The sequence below is a fragment of the Tamandua tetradactyla genome, chromosome 10 (genome assembly GCF_023851605.1).
Source record: "Tamandua tetradactyla isolate mTamTet1 chromosome 10, mTamTet1.pri, whole genome shotgun sequence".
Taxonomy (NCBI): Eukaryota; Metazoa; Chordata; class Mammalia; order Pilosa; family Myrmecophagidae; genus Tamandua; species Tamandua tetradactyla.
Genome location: NC_135336.1, coordinates 96,788,134 through 96,810,275, shown reverse-complemented (window position 1 = coordinate 96,810,275; position 22,142 = coordinate 96,788,134). Strand labels below are relative to the sequence as shown.

At 46.6% G+C, this 22,142-nt stretch overlaps 1 protein-coding gene and 1 long non-coding RNA gene across 10 annotated transcripts in view; one reads left to right on the top strand and one right to left on the bottom strand.

Moving 5' to 3' along the window:
• LOC143648657 (uncharacterized) overlaps positions 1-22,142 on the top strand; it is a 223,063-nt gene that overhangs the window by 192,820 nt on the left and 8,101 nt on the right. The gene's annotated exons all lie outside the window — the stretch shown is intronic.
• LOC143648651 (uncharacterized) lies at positions 110-22,134 on the bottom strand. 5 transcript variants are annotated; one of them, XM_077118923.1, is made up of 9 exons: positions 21,805-22,134; positions 3,941-4,051; positions 3,547-3,743; positions 2,985-3,179; positions 2,404-2,619; positions 1,843-2,037; positions 1,262-1,477; positions 696-893; positions 110-327 (listed from the first exon to the last, which is right to left on the bottom strand). In XM_077118923.1, the coding sequence occupies exons 1-9, from the start codon at positions 21,808-21,810 to the stop codon at positions 129-131; spliced, it is 1,533 nt and encodes a 510-aa protein (XP_076975038.1). In that variant the 5' UTR covers positions 21,811-22,134; the 3' UTR covers positions 110-128. The 5 variants fall into 5 exon arrangements, with proteins under 5 accessions (XP_076975038.1, XP_076975037.1, XP_076975036.1 ...); XM_077118922.1 differs by lacking the exon at positions 21,805-22,134 and adding an exon at positions 4,348-4,629; XM_077118921.1 differs by lacking the exon at positions 21,805-22,134 and having other exon boundaries at positions 3,941-4,333.

Sequence of the window (22,142 nt, the reverse complement as noted above, 5' to 3'; positions counted from 1 at the left end):
AAAAGGCAAGAGAAGAGTGACTGCACTGTGGGGTGGGTTCCCAGATCAGATGCAAAGTAGGAGAGGAATGCAATGTATCTAAGGAACTGACAGACACGGGTCAAAAGCATAAAATAAATATTTAAATTTTATTTAAACAAGAAAATGGAAAAAACAAGGAAAAAAATTATGAATAAAAAAACATAAACTCTTTGCTGGTTTCCCAGCAATGTGCTTGGAGAGGACAAATTAACGGACTCCAGGCACTGCCCAGGTTGTCCACCACCTGGCGCTGGATTGGGTCTGACCTGGTTTGGACTGCAGGTCCTGTGGAGGGTCCTCTTCACACTGCGTGGGAGAAGAAAAGGACAAGCCATGAGTGACTCTGCCATGGCTGCAAGAACGGTCAGGACGCCATAAATGGAAGGTCATGACCAAGTGCTGACTTATCTCTGCCTACCCTTGAGCATCTCATTCTTCACACTGTCCCTCTGGCAACAGAGGAACAGCCTATCTCCCATGCTCAATTTAAGAAGCTCCACTTGAGGAACCTCATCCCCTGTTCATTACCTTTTGTCCTACCAAAGCCAGCATCTTGTGTACTCTCAATCCCACCCCTTGGTCATGGCCCCTGAGGATCAGAGACAGCAAGTGACATCCCATGTCTCATGTCAGGAGTTGCTGAATTGAGAGGGATGGTGGGCAGGGCACTCCACCTTGAGACCAGCTGATGCATGTTGTGCTCTGGTGGGAAACTTGTTCCCATATTCCCCTGACCAATGGTCTTTAATAATAATAATACAAAGATTGATGTTGTGGTCATGAGGCACAGCTCAGGTTCTAAACCAACAGGCCCTGTGGATGGCCTGAACCAGGTTTGACTCCTCCAGGTGGTCAACAGAGTCATCTTCACACTATGAGGGAAGAGATAAGGACATGCCATGAATGGCAACTCCATGGGTGTCAAAAGGGTCAGGGAAGCACAACAGAAGTTTATGAGAATGTGTTGATTTCTCTCTGTCTGCCCGTGAGGGTCTCCTCCTGCACACTGCCTTTGTGGCAAGAGAGGAACAGCCTGTCACCCATGCCCAACTTGAGAGGCTTCATTTGGCCCCGCCCATCCTGTGGCTCATCCCCTTGTGTTCTCAATAGCCCTGTGTCCTGTGTGCTTTCACTCCCACCACTCAGATGTATCCCCTGAGGCCTGGGGAGTTGATAAGACGTCCCAGATCCCATGGCAAGTGCTAACTGAGTCAGCGGCTATGATAGCAAAGGCACTGACCTGGTGGCCTTCTGGTCCAGGACCTGTTGGTGGCGGGTGATGTATCCGCCATTCCCCAGGATGTTGGCCAACACACAGGGTTCCCTGTGCATCTGAAGAGGGACCTGGAGATCCCCAGTCCTCTTTCCCCAGCTGGCCCTCTGAAAGATGTTAACTGGCCCTGTATTGAGTCTGGCCTGGTTTGGATTCCAGGTCCCATGGAGGGTCCTCTTCACACTGCGTGGGAGAAGAGAAGGACATGCCGTGAGTGGCTCCTCCATGGCTGGAAGAAGGGTCAGGACACCATAAATGGACGTTCAGGAGCAAGTGTTGACTTCTCTCTGCCTACCGTGAGGGTCTTATGCCTTATACTGTCCCTCGGGCAACAGAGGAACAGCCTATCTCCCATGCTCAACTTAAGAAGCTCCACTTGAGGGCGCTCATCCCCTGATCATTACCTTTATGCTACCATAGCCTGTGTCTTGGGTTCTCTCAATCCCACCCCTTGGTCATGGCCCCTGAGGATCAGAGACAGCAAGTGACATCCCATGTCTCATGGCAGGGGTTGCTGAATCAAGAGGGATGGTGAACAAGGCACTGACCTTGAGACCAGCTGCCACACTTGCTGTTCTGGTGGGAACCTCGTTCTCATGTTCCCCGGGGAAGTGATCTTGCAAATAAATTCAAAGATTGTAGTTGTGGCCACCAGGCACAGCTCAGGTTCTAAACCAACAGGCCCTGTGGATGGCCTGAACCAGGTTTGACTCCTCCAGGTGGTCAACAGAGTCATCTTCACACTGTGAGGGAAGAGATAAGGACATGCCATGAATGGCTCCTCCATGGGTGCCAAAAGGGTCAGGGCAGCACAACAGAAGGTTATGAGTATGTGTTGATTTCTCTCTGCCTGCCCGTGAGGGTCTCCTCCTGCACACTGCCCTTGTGGCAAGAGAGGAACAGCCTGTCACCCATGCCCAACTTGAGAGGCTTCATTTGCCTCCGCCCATCCCATGGCTCATCCCTTGTGTTCTCAATAGCCCTGTGTCCTGTGTGCTTTCACTCCCACCACTCAGATGTATCCCCTGAGGCCTGGGGAGTTGATAAGACGTCCCAGATCCCATGGCAAGTGCTAACTGACTCTGCAGTGATGTTGAAAGGGCACTGACCTGGTGGCCTTCTGGTCCAGGACCTGTTGGTGGCGGGTGATGTATCCGCCATTCCCCAGGATGTTGGCCAACACACAGGGTTCCCTGTGCATCTGAAGAGGGACCTGGAGATCCCCAGTCCTCTTTCCCCAGCTGGCCCTCTGAAAGATGTTAACTGGCCCTGTATTGAGTCTGGCCTGGTTTGGATTCCAGGTCCCATGGAGGGTCCTCTTCACACTGCGTGGGAGAAGAGAAGGACATGCCGTGAGTGGCTCCTCCATGGCTGGAAGAAGGGTCAGGACACCATAAATGGACGTTCAGGAGCAAGTGTTGACTTCTCTCTGCCTACCGTGAGGGTCTTATGCCTTATACTGTCCCTCGGGCAACAGAGGAACAGCCTATCTCCCATGCTCAACTTAAGAAGCTCCACTTGAGGGTGCTCATCCCCTGATCATTACCTTTATGCTACCATAGCCTGTGTCTTGGGTTCTCTCAATCCCACCCCTTGGTCATGGCCCCTGAGGATCAGAGACAGCAAGTGACATCCCATGTCTCATGGCAGGGGTTGCTGAATCAAGAGGGATGGTGAACAAGGCACTGACCTTGAGACCAGCTGCCACACTTGCTGTTCTGGTGGGAACCTCGTTCTCATGTTCCCCGGGGAAGTGATCTTGCAAATAAATTCAAAGATTGTAGTTGTGGCCACCAGGCACAGCTCAGGTTCTAAACCAACAGGCCCTGTGGATGGCCTGAACCAGGTTTGACTCCTCCAGGTGGTCAACAGAGTCATCTTCACACTGTGAGGGAAGAGATAAGGACATGCCATGAATGGCTCCTCCATGGGTGCCAAAAGGGTCAGGGCAGCACAACAGAAGGTTATGAGTATGTGTTGATTTCTCTCTGCCTGCCCGTGAGGGTCTCCTCCTGCACACTGCCCTTGTGGCAAGAGAGGAACAGCCTGTCACCCATGCCCAACTTGAGAGGCTTCATTTGCCTCCGCCCATCCCATGGCTCATCCCTTGTGTTCTCAATAGCCCTGTGTCCTGTGTGCTTTCACTCCCACCACTCAGATGTATCCCCTGAGGCCTGGGGAGTTGATAAGACATCGCAGATCCCATGGCAAGTGCTAACTGACTCTGCAGTGATGTTGGCAATGGCACTGACCTGGTGGCCATCTGGTCCAGGACCTGTTGGTGGCGGGTGATGTATCCGCCATTCCCCAGGATGTTGGCCAACACACAGGGTTCCCCGTGCATCTGAAGAGGCACCTGGAGATCCTCGGTCCTCTTTCCCCAGCTGGCCCTCTGGAGGTTCTTTACTGTTCTCCTCTCCTCCGCATCCGTTCCAATGTTTTCATCACCCTGGTTAGCAGTAGGAAACACATGTGCTCTTTGGGTTCACCCTAGGTTTCTCAATAACAGATCTGTCTGGGAGTCAGGATGAAGACCTACACTCTGGAATTCCTGAGTGATCGTAGGGGTTGCCCAAGCTGGTTGATTCCCGGACGCCCCATCGATGTCTTGGCACCTAAGAGTGAAGCTCTATGCCCCCATCTCACCTGCAGTCTCCTCTGGGCACTGCTGTTGCTGTGGTCCACAGGTCTTGTGGTCACAGGGATGGTGTAGAAGTCATAATCATCCAGTTCTGGGCCCCTCTTCCGGGTGGAGGTCTGTAAAGAGAAGACCATCATATAGGCTGGGAGGACAGGAGACATCAACTCCATGATTCTGGGTGAAGCCATGAGGTGGGTGCCTCTCCTGCTCTCCGTACCCCACGCAGCCATGACCTGGAAGGGGGCATGACAGGTCCACCAGGTGTCCATCCCCAACCACCTGACCTTGCCAAGTGCCTGTCCCTGCGCATGTCACCCCCCACCCCCCACTCTGGGACTGGGAGGTCTCAGGCTGTCTGGGCAGGACCACCAGGGTGACTTGGCCTGAGCTCCTGGACAGGACCCTGGGTTACCCGTGGGGTCCTCCTGGTACAAGGCCAGAGGTTTCGAGGGCAGGAGCTGAGCCAGCGCCTGCAGCGTCGGAGGAGGCTGTCCCCATGGGGTCTCCTGAGGCCACGGCCTCTGCCCACAGGTAGACAACAGGAGAACATCTTGTTCTCTCAAGCACCTCTTTCCGAGTGAGCCGTTAGGGGCTGTGTCTAGAATGTAGGTGCCTGGATACCGGGGTTCCAAGTTCTGTTAGGCTCCTTCTCCAAGGAAGTGAGGTCACCCCCTGGTCCCTTTCCTTGGTCCCCTCCATGAATGCAATCTCCCCCCGGGCTCCTCTGTGGGGTGACCGCCCTCCCTCTGCTCCCTGTCATCTCCCTCCCTGCACTGTGTCACCCTCACAACCCTCCACACTGCACCCTACGGCATGGGGACGTCAGGAGGAAACTGAGGGCTCAGAGTCTGGTTCAGACCCGACTCTCCTCCTCCCAGTTCTGTGCTCCTGCAAGTGCTGGTGCCTCTCAGCACCTCCCCCTCCCCCTCCTGCTCAAGGGACATTCCAGCTTCTCCTGCCCAGGGCCACCGATGGGGGATGTGTGATAATTCCTCTTACACTTGAGGCTGGGCTCACCTGTGCTATTGCAGAGGCTGAGAAGGGGAAGGACGGCGTGTGGGGTGGAGGCAGCAGGGACCCACCTCTACTCAGGGCTGAGCTCACAGTTGTGGTCTTGGGAAAGTCACAAACCCCTTGACTTCCTTTCTCAGTCCACATCCAGGGTGGCTCGAAAGTCAGAGAAAAGCAGCCTTGTTCCCCTTGGGTGTAAACCTCCAAAGGCATCTCATTCTCGTTAGCATTTCCTCCATGCTTCCACAAGGTGTGTCCTCTCCCTGGGCCCCCGAAGGTGGTGTGGTGCTCTGCCATGCTCTGTGCCACCCCAAGCGCTCAGTTCCCCAAACCACCAAACCTGTTTCTGCTGACCAGGTCCCCAAGCGAGTGGAACATATCGTTCAGGGCCTGAGAGCACCGCGGGTCACTGGTGGAGAACCGAGGGTGACACACTTCTCCTAGCCCAATCAGAGAAGGGGAAACTGAGGCCTTCTCTCCAGGAGCCTCTTCCCCTCTGGGGTTCGCCCACTTTTCAGTGTCCAGCATGGGGACAGGCCTCCAGCTCCCTCTTCTCCTGGATGCCCTCGCATGCCCTGGGGAGGCAGACCCCTGTGGATTCTGTGACCCGACATCATGCCATTTCCCCACCTCCAGCTGAATCATCCCCACAGCAGTGTTTGTGAGGTGGTTCCTCATTGCATTTCCCTAACGCCTGTTGATGTTAAATATGCTCTCATATGCTTGTGGTCCCTTTGCGTCTCTTCTTTGCAGAAATGCCTGTTTATGTTTGCACCCGTTTTACATGTGGTTGTAGGTGCTTTTGTTGTTTACTGGTGGCAGGCTTCTATATATTCTGGATGAATTAAACACGGATCAGACATAGGAATTTCTCCCTTTCTGTAGGTTGTCTTTTGACTTTCTTGATTATGTCCTTTGACGCACAGTTTTTTGTTATTGCCAAACTTCTAATAAACACTTCTTTATTATAAGTATTATTTGTTTTTCATATCATACCCCCCACTCCTCCCCCTTACTGATCACCAGCATTACAATCTAAATTTATTTTGACATTTCACCCCCATTATTCATCTTTATTCCATGTTTTACTCATCTGTTGACAAGGTAGATAAAAGGAGCATCAGACCCAAGGTTTTCACAATCACACAGTCACACTGTGAAAGCTATATCATTATGCAATCATCTTCAAGAAACATGGCTACTGGAACACAGCTGTACATTTTCAGGCCATTCCCTCCCTCCAGCCTCTCCACTACATCGTGACTAACAGGTGATATCTATTTAATGCCTAAGTATAACCTCCCGGATGACCTCTCGACTCTGTTTGGAATCTCTCAGCCATTGACACTTTATTTTGTCTCATTTCACTCTTCCCCCTTTTGTTCGAGAAGGTTTTCTCAATCCCTTGATGTTCAGCTCATTCTAGGATTTCTGTCCCACGTTGCTAGGTAGGTCCACACCCCTGGGAGTCATGTCCCACGCCAAGAGGGGGAGGGTGGTGAGTTTCCTTGTTGTGTTGGCTGGAGAGAGAGGCCACTTCGAGCAAAAAAGAGGTTCTCTTGGGGTGACTCTTAGGCCTAATTTTAAGTAGGCATGACCTATCTTCTGTGGGGTTAAGTTTCATATGAACAACCCCCAAGACTGGGGGCTCAGCCTATAGCTTTGGTTGTCCACACTGCTTGTGAGAATATCAAGAATTCAACTTGGGGAAGTTGAACTTTCCCCCTTCCTCACCATTCCCCGAAGCGGACTTTGCAAATACTTTTTTCTTCACTCTCCAATCACTCTGGGATTTATCGGGGCATCACTCTGGACAAACCCACAAAATCTCATGCTCTACTCAAGGTTCCATGTCCTTACGGTGTTCAATTAAGCTGTCGACATAAGTCATATTAGGAAATGCACTAGTCAAAATACAAGTTTTGTACCAAATAAGCATTTTTTGCTTTAGTCTCACACTGTATTAGTTAGGGTTCTCTAGAGAAACAGAATCAACAGGGAACACTTGCAAATATAAAATTTATGAAAGTGTCTCACGTGACCGTAGAAACGCAGAGTCCAAAATCCACAGAGCAGACTGCAAAGCCGATGACTCCAATGGATGGCCTGGATGAACTCCACAGGAGAGGCTTACCAGCCAAAGCAGGAATGCAACCTGTCTCCTCTGAGTCCTCCTTAAAAGGCTTCCCATGATTGGATTTAGCATCACTAATTGCAGAAGACACTCCCCTTTGGCTGATTACAAATGTAATCAGCTGTGGATGTAGCTGATGTGATCATGACCTAATCCTATGAAATGTCCTCATTGCAACAGACAGGCCAGCGCTTGCCCAATCAGATGAACAGGTACCACAACTTGGCCAAGTTGACACCTGTCCCTAACCATGACAGGTGGTTTCCAATGAGAAGTGTCCCCATCCACTCAACTGGGATTACTTGCTGGAGCCCTTTAAGAGGGAACCGTTTTGTAAAGCTACAGTGATGACAAAGCACACACAGCCAGAGATCTGTGGAGATACAGAAGGAAAACGTTCCCAGGGACTATGAACTTCATCAGCCCTTTCTCTGAAGTTAAGGTATCAATCTCTGGATGCCTTAGTTTGGACATTTTTATGGCCTTAGATCTGTAAACTTGCAACCTAATAAATTCCCTTCTAAAAGCCGTTCCATTTCCAGTGTATTGCACTCTGGTAGCTTTAGTAAACTAAAACAGGGACTTTTTTGGTTTAAAGCTTTTACATACACAGAAAAGGCCTTGTCCTTTTAATTCATTTTGTGCACATAGACCTGTTATAGGTGGTGCTGCTGTGTGAAACACAAACAAGGCTTCAAGCTTTCACCATAATTTCCTTTTTCACAAACCTTTGGCAACTACCGTATCTGTTCAGGCTTTTCCTCACATTTTCCTTCTTCTGCAATAGCCATTTATATTAAAACTACTCGCGTTTTCCTTTTAGTAAAAACACTTTTTGAAAATTTCTCCTTTCTTTATGTTATTACTTTAAACAAACATTTTATAACATGCAATTACCACCAAAACTGAAGTTGTCAGAATAATGTTAAATACTTAAAATACTTTAGTTACTGCATACTTGAAACTTCAATATACAATGTTTTTGAAAGATCGATGACACATATCAAGACCTAAAAAAAAAACCTGTAAAGATAAAACTTGCAAACAAGGAGTTTTTCAATATTGAACAGCTTCCCCAATTTAAAAAAATGAAACATAAAATCAAAGGGGAGCCACAAATTTGGAGTCAAAGATAATGGGGCTTGGCCTAATCCCTTTGTCAGGGAGAAAGGGATTAAATTCTTTGTTCAAGTTTGCTAGCTGCCAGAATGCAATATTCCAGAAACAGAATGGCTTTTAAAAAGCAGAATTTAATAAGCTGCTAGTTTACGGTTCTGAGGTCTAGAAAAAAAAATGTCCCAATTACACCAAGTGTATAGAAATGTCCAATCTAAGGCACCCAGGGAAAGATACCTTGGTTCAAGAAGGCCAATGAAGTTCAGGGTTTCTGTTTCAAGTGGAAGGACACATGGTGAACACAGTCAGAGTTCCTCTCTCAGCTGGAAGGGCACATGGTGAACACGGCGTCATCTGCTAGCTTCTTCTCCTGGCTCCCTGTTTCATGAAGCTCCCCGGGAGGCATTTTCCTTCATCTTCAAAGGTCACTGACTTGTGGATTCTGCTTCTCGTGGTTATGTCATTCTGCTCTGCTCTCTCCAAATCTCCTCATTCTCCAAATGAAAGAGTCTCCTCTTTTATAGGACTCAAGAAACTTATCAAGACCCACCCAAATGGGTGGAGACATGTCATCACCTAATCCAGCTGAACAAACCACTCCTGATTAAATCACACCTCCAAGGAGATGATGTGATTACAGTTTCAAACATACAGTATTCAGTAGGGATTATTCTACCTTTATGAAATGAGATTTAGGTTAATACATGGCTTTTCTAGGGCACACACATCCCTTCACACCAGCACATGCCTCCTTTTGCTCTTGTATTGGACCAGCTCCTATTTTGGGAGGATATTTACTTTTTTCTTTCTGACAAACTTTTTCATCTGAAATATTCCCAACTTTTTCATTATCTGCTTCATTCCACACATCACTATCCCATTTATCAGGGTCCCAGTTAGCAGTGGCCATGGCTAATACCATATGCACTTTCCCTTTATTTACTTTACCTCGTCTCTTTTCATGTTTATATAGGGCTACATGGCCTATGGCCCTCTCAGCTTGACTGATACGTACAAATTTGATTTTTTTAAATGAAATCTTGATCTTGCTGCATGGACAGTTTTTTCCTGTAATTCTGCCAATTCCTTTCCATAGTTCATTTTTTTCCAGAGATTGTTTAACTCTCTGTTCATACATTTTTCTGTATTCCAGTACCAAAGCCCATCTTTTTGTATACATTCCAATTATTTCTTTCCCTTTTTCTAATGGAATGCTTTCTAGACACAGAGAAACCCGAATAGGCTTTTCTGTTTAAATTTATTCCCCCAATCTTTACAGGTCCTGGGCATTTGGTTCATTCTTCTGCAAGTGACGAGTAATGTAAATTATCCATCCTGGGATTTCTTGGTTCTTTACTTTGGGCTTAGAGGACTTCTTTTTTTTTTAATGGCATTATTTCTTAATCTATGTCTAAAGTTTATGGCCTATTATTATTTTAAGGAAATTTTTAAGAGGGGCTACTGACTTAAAAATGCCCAAATGTCTTATTGTATTAGTAAGTACAACCCAGGGAGTCAAAATGTTTAAATCCAAAACATTTTGCATGCAAAAAGGATATGAAATCAGCAACTTTTTATCTATCAAGAATGGTCCTAATAAAGCATTACAATATTTACAAGAACATAGTCCACATTTTCTGCACAAATTTTTTAGAGCTTGTCTTACTGACCTTTACCACCATGAAGCTGAGCTGAAACACGAATCCAGCTCCCAGCACCAATTTCGTGCACGAAAGGCAACGTGAGATTTGTGGCCATTTAATTTATAGATTTGGATTCACAGACAACACAGATTTCAGTGACATAAAACCAGATTTTATTAGGAGAGCCATTAAAGAAAATAATTAAAAGATAGTAGTTAAAAGAGTCTTCAAAAATGAAGCATAGTCACATCACCGGGGAAGATGGCACCAACACCTGAAGAGACATGCTGGAGGGTTTTAGAGGCAGCATTTTAACTCTCATTAGTGCAAACCCACAGCAATCTGGGGACAGCGTCCAGCATCTCCTTATTTAAAAAACATAGCAGCGCATAAGATTCTTATAAGGTGCTCTCCCTCTCTCATAAGATTTTTTTCTCTTTTTTCTCCTAAGCTGCTCCTCTTTCTTTCTTTAACTGCTTGTCTGCAGTTTTTTTTTTCTCTGTCCACTTTTATGATATTTTCACATAATAGTGGCCAAATCCCAATTAACTTATATGACTGGGCCCTCTTTGGTCCTCTGGGAACTGGCTTGGGACCAAGAGGAGCTTCCTGGGACCTGGATATCTTTATTAAAGTACACCTCCTTCCGGGAGGACAGCCAGTCCCCCCAGCTAGATGCACATTTCAGCTGTTTCTTACCAAGGTCATGCGATGGCAACAGCAGTTGTACAGAACAGACTCTCTTCATGAGATAAATTTTAAAACCCCTACATAGATGTTTTCCTCTTTACTCTGAAATGGGAAATTTTTAATTTATGGGCAGAGTAATGATAAGCCATAATACCAGAGAATTTCTTCTTTTATCCTCTCTAAAATGGTCCACTTTAATTCACACAGTTTCCTAAGTCGGTCAGGGGTCAGCTTGACCCCGCGGTCATCAGTAACAGCTTTCCTGAAGTTAGAATTCCCGCACCACAACCATGTCTTACTGACCTACCCTCTCCTATCTGCGGCGCCAATGACTAGTGGGAGGGCTTCCAGACACACAACCAAGGGTTTTGAATGAGCTGTCTCTATGTTCAGTCTGGTCACTCCCCAGTGGGGACGTTGGGCACCTCCTGGCTTTGGGGGTCTGGTATGAACCCCCAGCCGCCCCCCTTTCGGGGTTGCCCACCCTGAACGTATGAGGATCGCCCTTGCAGAATCCGCACTCACTCACGGCCTGGTGCACAGCCCAGAACTTCCTTTCCTTCACACAATTCCACATGCACACTCCCACAGCCCTCCCGCACCACCCTTCCCAAATCCAGACCTGAGACTTCCATTTCCCCTGTCCCCCAACTGGAGATGGAGAGTCCTGGGAGGTGACCAGCTCCCCTTGCACTCAGGCCCCCCTAGGCCTTTATGAATGGGGTATAATGGATGCACCTGGGCGCTTAGCAGACAGACGGGCAGTGCTCCCAGAAACCTGGTCCAGAAACTTTCCCGGATCCATCACCGCTCCGGGGGTGCCGGGCGCCCCACCCGGGGAGGTGAGGAATCCGAGAGACAGGGAAGCGCCCCGCTGCGGGCACTGGACTCCGTCGTGTCTCTGCTCCGGGTGCCGCCACTGTGGGCAAAGGAGGTGATAATTCACCTGCCTCGTATCCCGGACGAGCCCCCAGAAATGTTGCACAAAACAGGGACAAGGCTTCAAGCCTCCTGGAATGTTACACGGAAACAGAACAAACCAGGGCCGAGGCTCCGAAGTTTCAGGAAGTAGGTTTTATTGTCTATGGCCATAGGGCTCAGCTGAGCAGCCCCTGGATGTCTGAGCCCCGAGTGAAAGGGTAACATGAGTTTTTACAGTCAGGATGACATGATAAAGACAAGGTGAACGATTGGCTGCTTTAAATTGGGATGAGCATGAAGCTGGGTTACAGAAGCGGATGAGCCATTAAGGGAGGGGTCCCTAGCCCAGGAATGTGTCTCATCTTGCCTGCTTGGAGCTTCACCCATTCCTGGCGGCTAGGGGAGGGGTCCCTCCTCAGGGATGTGTCTCATCCTACCTGCTGCAGATCCTGCTTCCTACAGCACCTTCTGATTAGGTTACATCAATTCAAACGTGACCCACCAACTTCAATGTGAGTCTCTGTCCTCTTACTGATGTCCTTTGTAGAAAGAGAAAACTCACAAAGAAATCCCAGGGAAACTCACAGAAAAAGCCCTAGAGAAGCTGACAGAAAAGGAAACATCAAAACAGGAGAAGCTGTTAGAAGAAATCACTTAAATCAGAATTCTGGAAGAAACAAAACCCTAAGAGAAGGAGCAGCAGATGCCACCACGTCCCCTGCCATAGGAGAGAGGAGCCCAAGCTTGCAGCAGCTGGTTTACGGAGAAGATCTTGTCCTGTTGATGCCTAAATTTGGACGTTTTCATGGCCTTGGAAGTGTAAACTTCTAAGGTCATAAACCCCATTGTTCAAAGCCGGTCCATGACATCAGCTGTGGAAAACGAACAGGGGCCCCTTGATGGAATCTCAAATCTCCCATATGGAGTCAGGTTGGGTGTGTCCACGCCCACAGGGTCAGGGAGGGGTGAGGCAGACACTGGCCCCTGAGCCCCCAGCCCATCCAGAGTAGAAACCCCGGCCTGAGCAGGATGACTTCTAAGGCTTGGAGAGGATGTGGAAGGACAGCGCACCACATTGCTACCCAGGGCCCCCAGAAAAAGAGTTCAACCATAAATGCACTGGCAGCAAGCAAAGAGTCACTTGACAGAACGAGAAGTAGAAAGAGCATCCAACATCCTTGCTGATACTCCCCCAAATGTAGGAAAGGCACTTTGCACTTGGCCAGGTTGAGGCTGGGTGTGGGGTCGGGGCTGGGGAGGGGGTGGGGGCTTGAGCACTTGGGGAGGGGGCTGCTGGGCACTCAAGGGGAAAGCCCTGTGTGTGAGCTCAGGGTGGTCTGCATGGTGGAGTCTGGGCCAGGACCCTGTCTGACCCCTGGGGCACCTGGTGGGGTGAGCAAATGTCCGTTGATGTCTCCGCTTTCAGCCTTTCTGGGTAGACACCAGGTAGTGCTATTGCTGGGTCATAGGGCAACTCCACCTCAGTTTCCTACGGCACTGCTGATTTTACACATTCAGACCCGAACTCTGAGTCTCAGGTGTCATATGAGCACCTGAAGTTTCTGGGAAAGACCGTGTCATATAAAATCAGCTCAGAATCTCCAAATTTAGAAGTAACAGTTACACCTCTAGATGTGATTGCTGTAAGAGCTCACACTCCAGGAACCTCTGCAATAAGCACCAACCTGGTAAGCCATGCTCTCCATTCAGTTCACTGAAGTTTTTCTTTTTTTTTTTTTCACATGGGCAGGCACCGGTAATCGAACCCCAGTCCTCGGGCATGGCAGGCAAGCATTCTTACCTGCTGAGCCACCGTGGCCCGCCCAGTTCACTGAATTTTTATATTGATTTCATATTATATATAATTTTATTTTTATAAAAATTTATTATTATATTATATTATATTATATTATATTATATTATATTATATTATATTATATTATATTATATTATATTATCATGCCTACGATTGAGCCATGATGTTTGTTTTTTTGTTCCTTACACTTCATCCAACATACAGCTCTTAAGGCTCATTCACCGACTTGCCTGCTGCACAACTTCATTCCTTCGTGTGGCCCCTCAGTCGTCCACTGTATGGACACACCGTTGTCCCCTTCCGTTCCTCATCATTGTACCCTTAGGCCACCTCCATTCACTGTGGGTCACGAACACTGCCGGATACCCCAGTGTGCAAATGTCCGTTCCTGTCCTCACACTCGGTTCCTCTAGTTATACACTGAGCCTTGGGGTTCAGGATCCCATGGCAACCCCACCCCTAGCTCTCCTGGGGACCCCCAACACTGCCCTCCAAGGGGCTGCACCTCTCCTTCCCCTACCGACAGTGAACAGGTGCATCTCTCTCTCCACATTCTCTCTAGCACTTCTTTCTCTCTGTTCATTTTTAAACAGTTTTATTCACACGTCATACAATGCAGCCTAAGTGCATAGACGCCTTCGCCACCATACTCTATCTGAAGATATTTCCTTTTCTTCTACTCAGAATCCATACCCCTTTCCCAATCCCCCTGCCCCCACCTGGTGACATTATTTCTAGCATAATGCCTGGGTTACATTCAGTGGAAGCATATTACAATGTTACTGTTGACTACAGACCCTACCTTACAGTGACTGTACTTTTTTCCCATATGCCATCTATTTTAAACACCCTGCAACACTGAAATTCATTTGTTCGGCCTCATGCAAAAACATTTTTTAATTTGTATATATAATCACCATCATTGGACACTGAGGCATTTCTAAATTATGCCGTGTCAGTCTTTATCCTCTCTTTTTCCTTTTCTTTCACATGTACCTCCAGCCCTTCTCCCTCTAGCATATTCATATGCAGCTTCCTTCAGTGTCCTTACATTATAATGCTACAATCAGGTAGTTTTCTGCTATCCATTAATGAATTTGTTTATCAGTTCTGTTGTACAATTTGTTTTCCTTCAGCAGCAATTGCCCAATCTCTGTCCTATTTCTATCTCCTGATAACCTGTGTTCTTAACTTCAATTCTCCAAGTTCACTCATTCATGTCAGTTCACATCAATGAAACCATACAGTATTTGTCCTCATTTCTGGCTAATGTCACTCAGCATAATGTCATCAAGGTCCAACTGCATTGTTACATGCTTCACCACTCTTTTCTGTCTTACAGCTACATAATATTCCATCACAGGCATATGTCACAGCTTGTTTGGCTAATCATCCGTTAATGGACACTTGGACTGTTTCCTTCTCTTGGCAACTGTAAATAATGCTGCTATAAACATTGGTGTGCAAATGTCCGTTTGTGTCCTTGCCCTCATGTCCTCTGAGTAGATACCTAGCAACGGTATTGCCGGATCATTTCGCAGTTCTATACCTAGCTTCCTGAGGAACCACCAAGCTGCCTCCCAGAGCGATGCACCATTTTACACTCCCCCCAGTAGTGGATGAGTGTGTCTCCAGGCATCTGACTGAGACCCACCTCGGTGGGCGTGGTCATATCCCCTGGAAACAACTAATGAAGCGGCCCAGCCAACAATAGGTCTGCCCCACAGCACTGCACTAAGAGCACGGCTTTTCCGGGGCACAGAACACTCACAAACCAGCACACTAACTTTAAAATGAACACCTATACGTTTTTTTAAAAACTGATGAGTAAAACATCAATAAATTGTATGATTTGTTAATAATAAAGGGACTATTTAAAACAGTTCTTTTCTTCAAATTTCCAGCTTGGGAAAGAATTAGTTGATTATCCACATTCAAATCAACCTTACACAATACTAATAAAAGGTCACATTTCCATATTCACTCTATAAGTACTTGCTGACCTCCTATAACCCCAAAGCCCTGGAGACCACAGCGTGAAACGCGGTCCCTTCTCTCATGTAGTTTATGATCTAGGAGTGGGTACAAATGGGATCGTAGCTGAAGAACGTAAGGAGTGTCAGGAAGGAGCATTTGCGTGACTATTTCAAGGACAGGTGCAGGAGTGGTGACGCGCTGTAGGTATTTCCACAGAGAGTTAGCAAAGGACTGAGTGGAGGAACCTTTGTCTAGAACGCGGGTCCCTATTTTCAGGGAGAGCTAATCCATCAGGATACAGTCAGATTTTAAATAGAGTTACTGTTCTCATTCATTTATAATAGATAGCATGGCGTTATTTTAAATGTCACTGATATCTAAAGAGTTTCGAGACTGGTATTGAATCACAGCTCTCTCTGTGTGTGGTTTGCATGTTTACACATGGTGTTCTACTTTGGCTGTTTGACAACTAATGTTAGACTTCTTGAGATCTGAAACCTTTTTAAATGTAAATCTAGTAACTCAATCATAATATGGTTAGCAGAACCCTCTGCTGCTCTGGTACATGAAACACCGATGGTAACTGAATTGGACCACTAACGTGGAAGTGTGTTATAACTTTCTGCAAGAGACAATGGAATATAAAAATTAAAAAATTAAAATTACTATTGGTTATCCATTTAAGTCAGTTATGATCCCCATAGTAAATAGCTAGTTTTTATACTGAATCGCTAAGCTCATGAAAAACATTTATTGTGAATTTCTTTTAGATATTGTGTTTGGTTTCCATGTGTGTGTGTGTGTGTCTGCATGTATGTGAATATGCATGTATGTGTGTAAACATCACAATATATGACTGACAGCCACAAAAGTTTAAAGTAACATACATTTCATAAGGTCGTATTTTCCAACTGTTTTTTCCTGTTTTATGAGGAAAAGAGAAAAGTGTCTTCAGCTATAACATATCAGTTGGACACAGCAGATTTATTTGGAGTTCTTTTCAGTTTTTAATTTCTCTCTCTTTATTTGGGATTAATGCTCTCGTATTAGATCTGATGGTCTGAAAGATTAAATTTTCTGTGCCACTACTAAAAAGCTTCAACCTTGTTATAACGACATGAACTAGCCTTGGAAATCATTTAGATGATTCCACAATTATTCTCGCCTGTTCTTTAACGTAAAGTTGAAATGAAAAACAAAAATGCATTCAGCTAACATCACACTGGTATCTTTTGTCTTGGAATTTTCTCTTCTTCCCCTAAATTATACCATTACAAGTGGTTATCATGGGGACTCAAGAGAGAAATTGGCTTTGATTAAAGTTCTCTTTTTACTCCGGCAATAGCTGATCCCCTTTCTCATTTGTTACCATTCCTTCCCACCCCCACCCCCACCAGAGAGGGAAACACATTTTCCCTTTCACCTTGACAACTCGCTTCTCATCTTCTTTCCCCCAACATACAATACTCTTTACAACCTCATCTTGACTTGAAGTTTGATGTTTACTGTTTGAGGCAACAGGTACTTTTCCAAAAGGGTCCAGCTAAAAGGTGTCATTTACATATGAAGTTAATGGGATATTTTGAGAGTTAGTGCTCTAGGTTTCATGCCACATGAATAACTGCAATCAGACAGAGAACAGAAAATGAAAAGTTTAGAATGGTGAGGACACCGATTGTGGTTCTTGGTGTACGAGACTGGCTCAAATTCAACGTAAGAAACGGAATTAATTGAGACGATCGGCATTTGTTATGAAACCCCAGTTTTCATTGATGGCCTGTGCTAAATAATGCATCGAAATACATTTTAAACATGATATGAAATACCTAAAATTATTGCCATAACAATTATTGGAAGTCTCTGGTATACTTGTAATCTAGCAAAAGAGCCAAGAAATGCTTTAATGTTCCACTCTATCTCTGCACTGATGCATGTATCCCTAGCAGGTGAGCCCGGCCTCTGTGGAGACGATGGGGTGTTTGCTGGGTCTGGAGTCTGCTCTCAGGGTCTTGTCACCTGGGCCTCTCCAACAAGCCCCATGACTCTTCAAGCATGCAGGCTGAGAAGGCAGTAGAGATGGTCTGCTAGCAAGACAGAAGTTACAATCACATTCAACACGGTCATAGGAGTGATGGCCCATCCCCTTTGCCGTAAGCTATCAGCTGGAAGCAAGTCAGACATTCAGCCCAGGGTCGAGGACGGGCGATCACACAAGAGCGTAGAGAGCAGGGGGTGGGAGTATTGGGGCAGCTTGGAGTCTGCCATCCTCAAGGAACCTGAGGCTCAGGTGAAGCCTCCGGGATGAGCCCCCACAGTGCTGGGTGCTGAGGATCCTGAGCCCCGGAACCCCCTCCCCAAGGCGTGTCAGAACTCCAGCGGAGAACATTTAAAGAAAGCAGCAAATTACCTGATGTACGCCCCCATCTGCAGTCAGACTAAATTTAATTCTCATCTTCAGAAGCCAGGAAGACTCCAGTCCCAAAGCCAACATGAACATTTGGGGCGCCTCATTTTCTGAGCAGCTCCCCGTCCCTGTGCAGGCCTCATTTCCAAAACAGGGTGGTGTGATCAGTTCTCAGCCATGCGCACCTGTGGTGTGTCAAATCATGTTGACATGCCTAAATGAGAATTCTCTCTAAAAATAGGGGAGAATAAATGAGATTGTGAACCTGATAAACAGGTTCCAAGACAAAATGCCCTATGAGATGGAAGATGGAAGCTGCTAGAAAATTGAAGGTCTTGACCTAGAAATTGGCAGTGTCACCAAATGAGTTTCCTAGTGCTGAGTAACAAACTACTGTAGACTTAGTGGCTTAAAACAACACCACGTGTAGTCTCACAGTTCTTTGGGACAGAGATCTGAACAAGTTCGACTCAGTGCTCTGCTGAGGGTCTCTTAAGGCCAAAATTAAGGTGTCAGCCCCACTGGGTTCTGGGAAAGGATCTGCTTCCCAACATATGCTGCTTTTAACCGCACTCATTACTTGTGGTTTGGAGACTGAGGTCCCGTTTCCTTGCTGGCTGCTGCTCTCGGCTCTGAGGAACCACGCCCTTCCTTGCCACCTGGCATGGCCCTCCCCAGCTTCACACCCAGCAACAGGGCATCCCACCCTCTTCTGCCTCAAATTGATGATTTGCTCCTCTGCTCCTAGCGGGAGAAAACACTCTTTCTTTAGAGGGCACATGTGATTCAATTCGGCTCATTTGGAGAATCCCCCTTTGCCCTATACTGTGACACCCACGGACAAGTGCCAGCTCCCCACAGTTACAGGTCCCCCCCACCCCCAAAGGGGAGGGGGCCACACACGGATGTAGGCCTGGGTGGTCATTTTGGAGTCCTGCCTATGACAGTCACTTCCATGCATCCTCTCAGCCAAGCAAGCCTGGTGTCCAGACTCCAAGAGAGGCCACGGACACCCCACCTCTTAATGGAAACCGTGTCCATGATTTGGGGTCATGGGTTAGAAGCACCACATCCCCCAATTGTGTGGGGAGTGAGAGGAGGACATGCAGGAGTGGAGGGGATGATCTGTGTTTACAAGTGGGTCTGAGACATGCAGGCCCCCAGCTCTGGACCTTGGGTCTCACGATTCTGCCGTCCTCCAACTGATGAGAGACACTGCAAGGGCCATGTGCTTTCCTCAGTGGGGAAAAAGAAGCAATGTCAGCTGCTGGGTGAGAGAGCTTCAAACTGTGCAAACTCTTTTAAAAGCATTCACCAGCTTTGGGGGCCTGCTTTTGGCTCACTGGCCCCAGCTGGGAGCGCCCCACTTTGTCACTGCCTGTGTATGACACACTGCACATGCTAATGGCTGGGCAAAAAGCAAAATAAAAATGACCCTTGAAAGTGAACTTAGATTTTCAAAAATGAATAAAATGGTTTTTGGAAATGCATTCCAAAGCATAGAAAAGCATACATTGCAAAATGCCCTTGAAACATCACAATCTAATTTATTCTCCTCTAGTTTTAGAGAGAGTTCTCATTTAGGCATGTCAACATGACTTGACACACCACAGGTGCGCATGGCTGAGGACTGATCACACCACCCTGTTTTGGAAATGAGGCCTGCATAGGGGCGGGAGCTGCTCAGAAAATGAAGTGCCCCGAATATTCATGTTGGCTTTGGGACTGGAATCTTCCTGGCTTCTGAAGATGAGAATTAAATTTAGTCTGACTGCAGATGGGGGCATATATCAGGTAATTTGCTGCTTTCTTTAAATGTTCTCCGCTGGAGTTCTGACACGCCTCGGGGAGGGGGGTTCCGGGGCTCAGGATCCTCAGGACCCAGCTACTGTGGGGGCTCATCCAGGTGGCTTCACCTGAGCCTCAGGTTCCTTGAGGATGGCAGACTCCAAGCTGCCCCAGTCCTCCTGCGCCTGCTCTCTACGCTCTTGTGTGATCGCCCGTCCTTCACTCTGGGCTGAACGTCTGACTTGCTTCCAGCCTATAGATTACGGCAAAGGGGATGGGCTGTCACTTCCGTGACCGTGTCGAATGTGACTGTAACTTCTGTCTTGCTGGTGGACCCTCTCTACCGCCTTCTCAGCCTGCGCACTTGAAGAGGCACGTGGCTTGTTGCAGAGGCCCAGGCGGCAAGACCCTGAGAGCAGACCCCAGTCCACCAGCAGCCAGGAGGGCCTGGGAGTGGATCCGTCCCGGTGGAGCTTTCCGATGAGGCCCCAATCCTGGCCAGCCTTGCCCACAGCCCTGCCAGGGAGCCTGGAGCATTGATAACTAATACTTCATCATAGGGAAAGTAAGAATAATTTATCACATGGCTAATGGTTGGAAATAGCTTTAGAGAATTATGCACATACAAAAGTATTTTGTCCAATAGAACAAATTACTTTGTTAAAATGAATCTTAAGGTGACTGAGTTGGATAAAGACTTTGAAGGCAGGGACTGTGCATTTCTGTTCCTTGTGTTCTCCACATGCCAACCAAGCATACTGAATGTGTTTGGTGTTCAAATATCACACGGGACATATTTAAACTTAAAGTTATTCAGTTTATCTAAATATTATCTAAATATTGGTGATATACTACAAATATATATTTACCTGGAATTCAGATTTAACTGGATGTCCTATATTTTATCTAGAAACCCTACAAGCCCCATGCCTTCACCAGTAAAATGAGGACAATAATCGAATATACTCTTCACGGGGTTACTGTGTGGATTAGATGGAGTAATGCCCACAAATGATAGGGCACTGTAAATGCTCAATAAACTATAATTATTCCTCTTATGTTTATTATAGATTGCCTTTGACAATATGGTTTTATGTCTATAGCCCCTAGGAAATTATTTATATCTCCTCCATTTACATTCAAAATTATACCAGTTTTATGATAACTTACATGGTCATCACAGGTATAGGTGACCAAATATTCATACTACATTTTAAAACTTTTTTATTGTATAGCACGACACATATACAAAGCAAAGAAAGAAAAAAGCAATAGTTTTCAAACCACCCTTCAGCAAATAGTTACAGGACAGTGTTTGTCATGGGCTATCATTCAATCCTCTCATATTTTTTCTTCAAGCTGCTCCAGAATATAGGAGGCTAGAGGGCTTAAATATTTTGTATCATCACAATCAAATTTTTTCCTTCTTTTTTTGTGAAAAATAACATATATGCAAAAAAGCAATAAATTTCAAATGTCGTATACTGCATTTTGAAGTATATGTTGTATACAATGTATTTTTGACCTAATATAATTATAATATATTGAGCATTTACAGTGCACTGACATTTGTGGACATTACTTCATCTAATCCGCACAGTAACCTCGAGAAGGGCATATTCAATTATTATCCTGATTTTACTGAGGATGGCATGGGGATTGTAGGGTTTCTAGATAAAATATACATTGAAATGCTCTCCTTCATTGTAACCACCAGAGGGCACTGCAGGGCATCAGCTGAATGAGAAAGAACTAGACCCACAATTTTACTTAGTAACATGCGCGCCTAAGTTTCCACCACCTACAGCCACCAGCACCTCCCCAAGACACACACATTTCATTTAATTCAGGGAGAGTGGGTGACTCAGGAATCCATGAGTGCTCACCTTCACATTTGGAAAATCCAACACACAAGGAGATTGTAAATCATACGAATTATAAAACCCATGTGGCTATGCTCCAGCCACAGTTTCTTCTTGAGTAAAGTAAAATTGCATCACAGTTCCAGCTAAAATTAGCCAGAGCACTATTCTTACTCTAGGCCAGCAGGGATGTGTTTTCTGACTTGCCAGTGGTGTATTCTGATTGTACCGGCCAGTACCTTGCACAGGCAGGCACTCAAAAGATTAAATGAACAAATGGATGTGTGGATGAATTCCAGGGCTGACTATTGAGAAGATAAGCATGTAGACCCCATTAGATTTTTTTTTTTTTTACATGGGCAGGCACCGGGAATCGAACCCAGGTCCTCAGGCATGGCAGGCAAGCACTCTTACCTGCTGAGCCACCGTGGCCCGCCCCCCGTTAGCCTTGACCGAACCTTTCTGAAGTAAGAAATGATGGTGCCCAATTGAAAATGAAGAACACACTTGCATTTAGAAGGAGGTCTCCATAAGCAGCAGCAGTGGATGACCGATTGCATGCTCTCAGAGAGAATCAGAGGCTCTTCTTAGGGAAAAAAAGGTGAAACAGGATGAAGCCTTTGGGCACCTCCCAGCCGTGTTCACTGTCCTCCCAGCACTTGTCACCATCTTCAGCTCTCTACGCTGGATGCTGGAGGCAGGGCCTTGGCCTGCTGTGTGCCCCCGTGTCCTCCCCACCAAGAGCAAGGCCCAGCCTGCAGTAGACGCTCAGTGCTGATTGTTGGTTGGACGAAGCTGTCTCAGGTTCTCCAGGTGGCTCTAGGCACATGAATGCGCACACCTGT

Excerpts from the sequence above, each read along its gene's own strand:
- LOC143648651 (XM_077118921.1), bottom strand. The coding sequence starts at position 4,204 with ATGGACACCTGGTGGACCTGTCATGCCCCCTTCCAGGTCATGGCTGCG. Across the intron at positions 2,038-2,403 it reads CTGGACCAGAAGGCCACCAG|TGTGAAGATGACTCTGTTGA; the intron begins GTCAGTGCCCTT and ends CTTCCCTCACAG. Across the intron at positions 1,478-1,842 it reads GTGTGGCAGCTGGTCTCAAG|TGTGAAGAGGACCCTCCATG; the intron begins GTCAGTGCCTTG and ends TCTCCCACGCAG.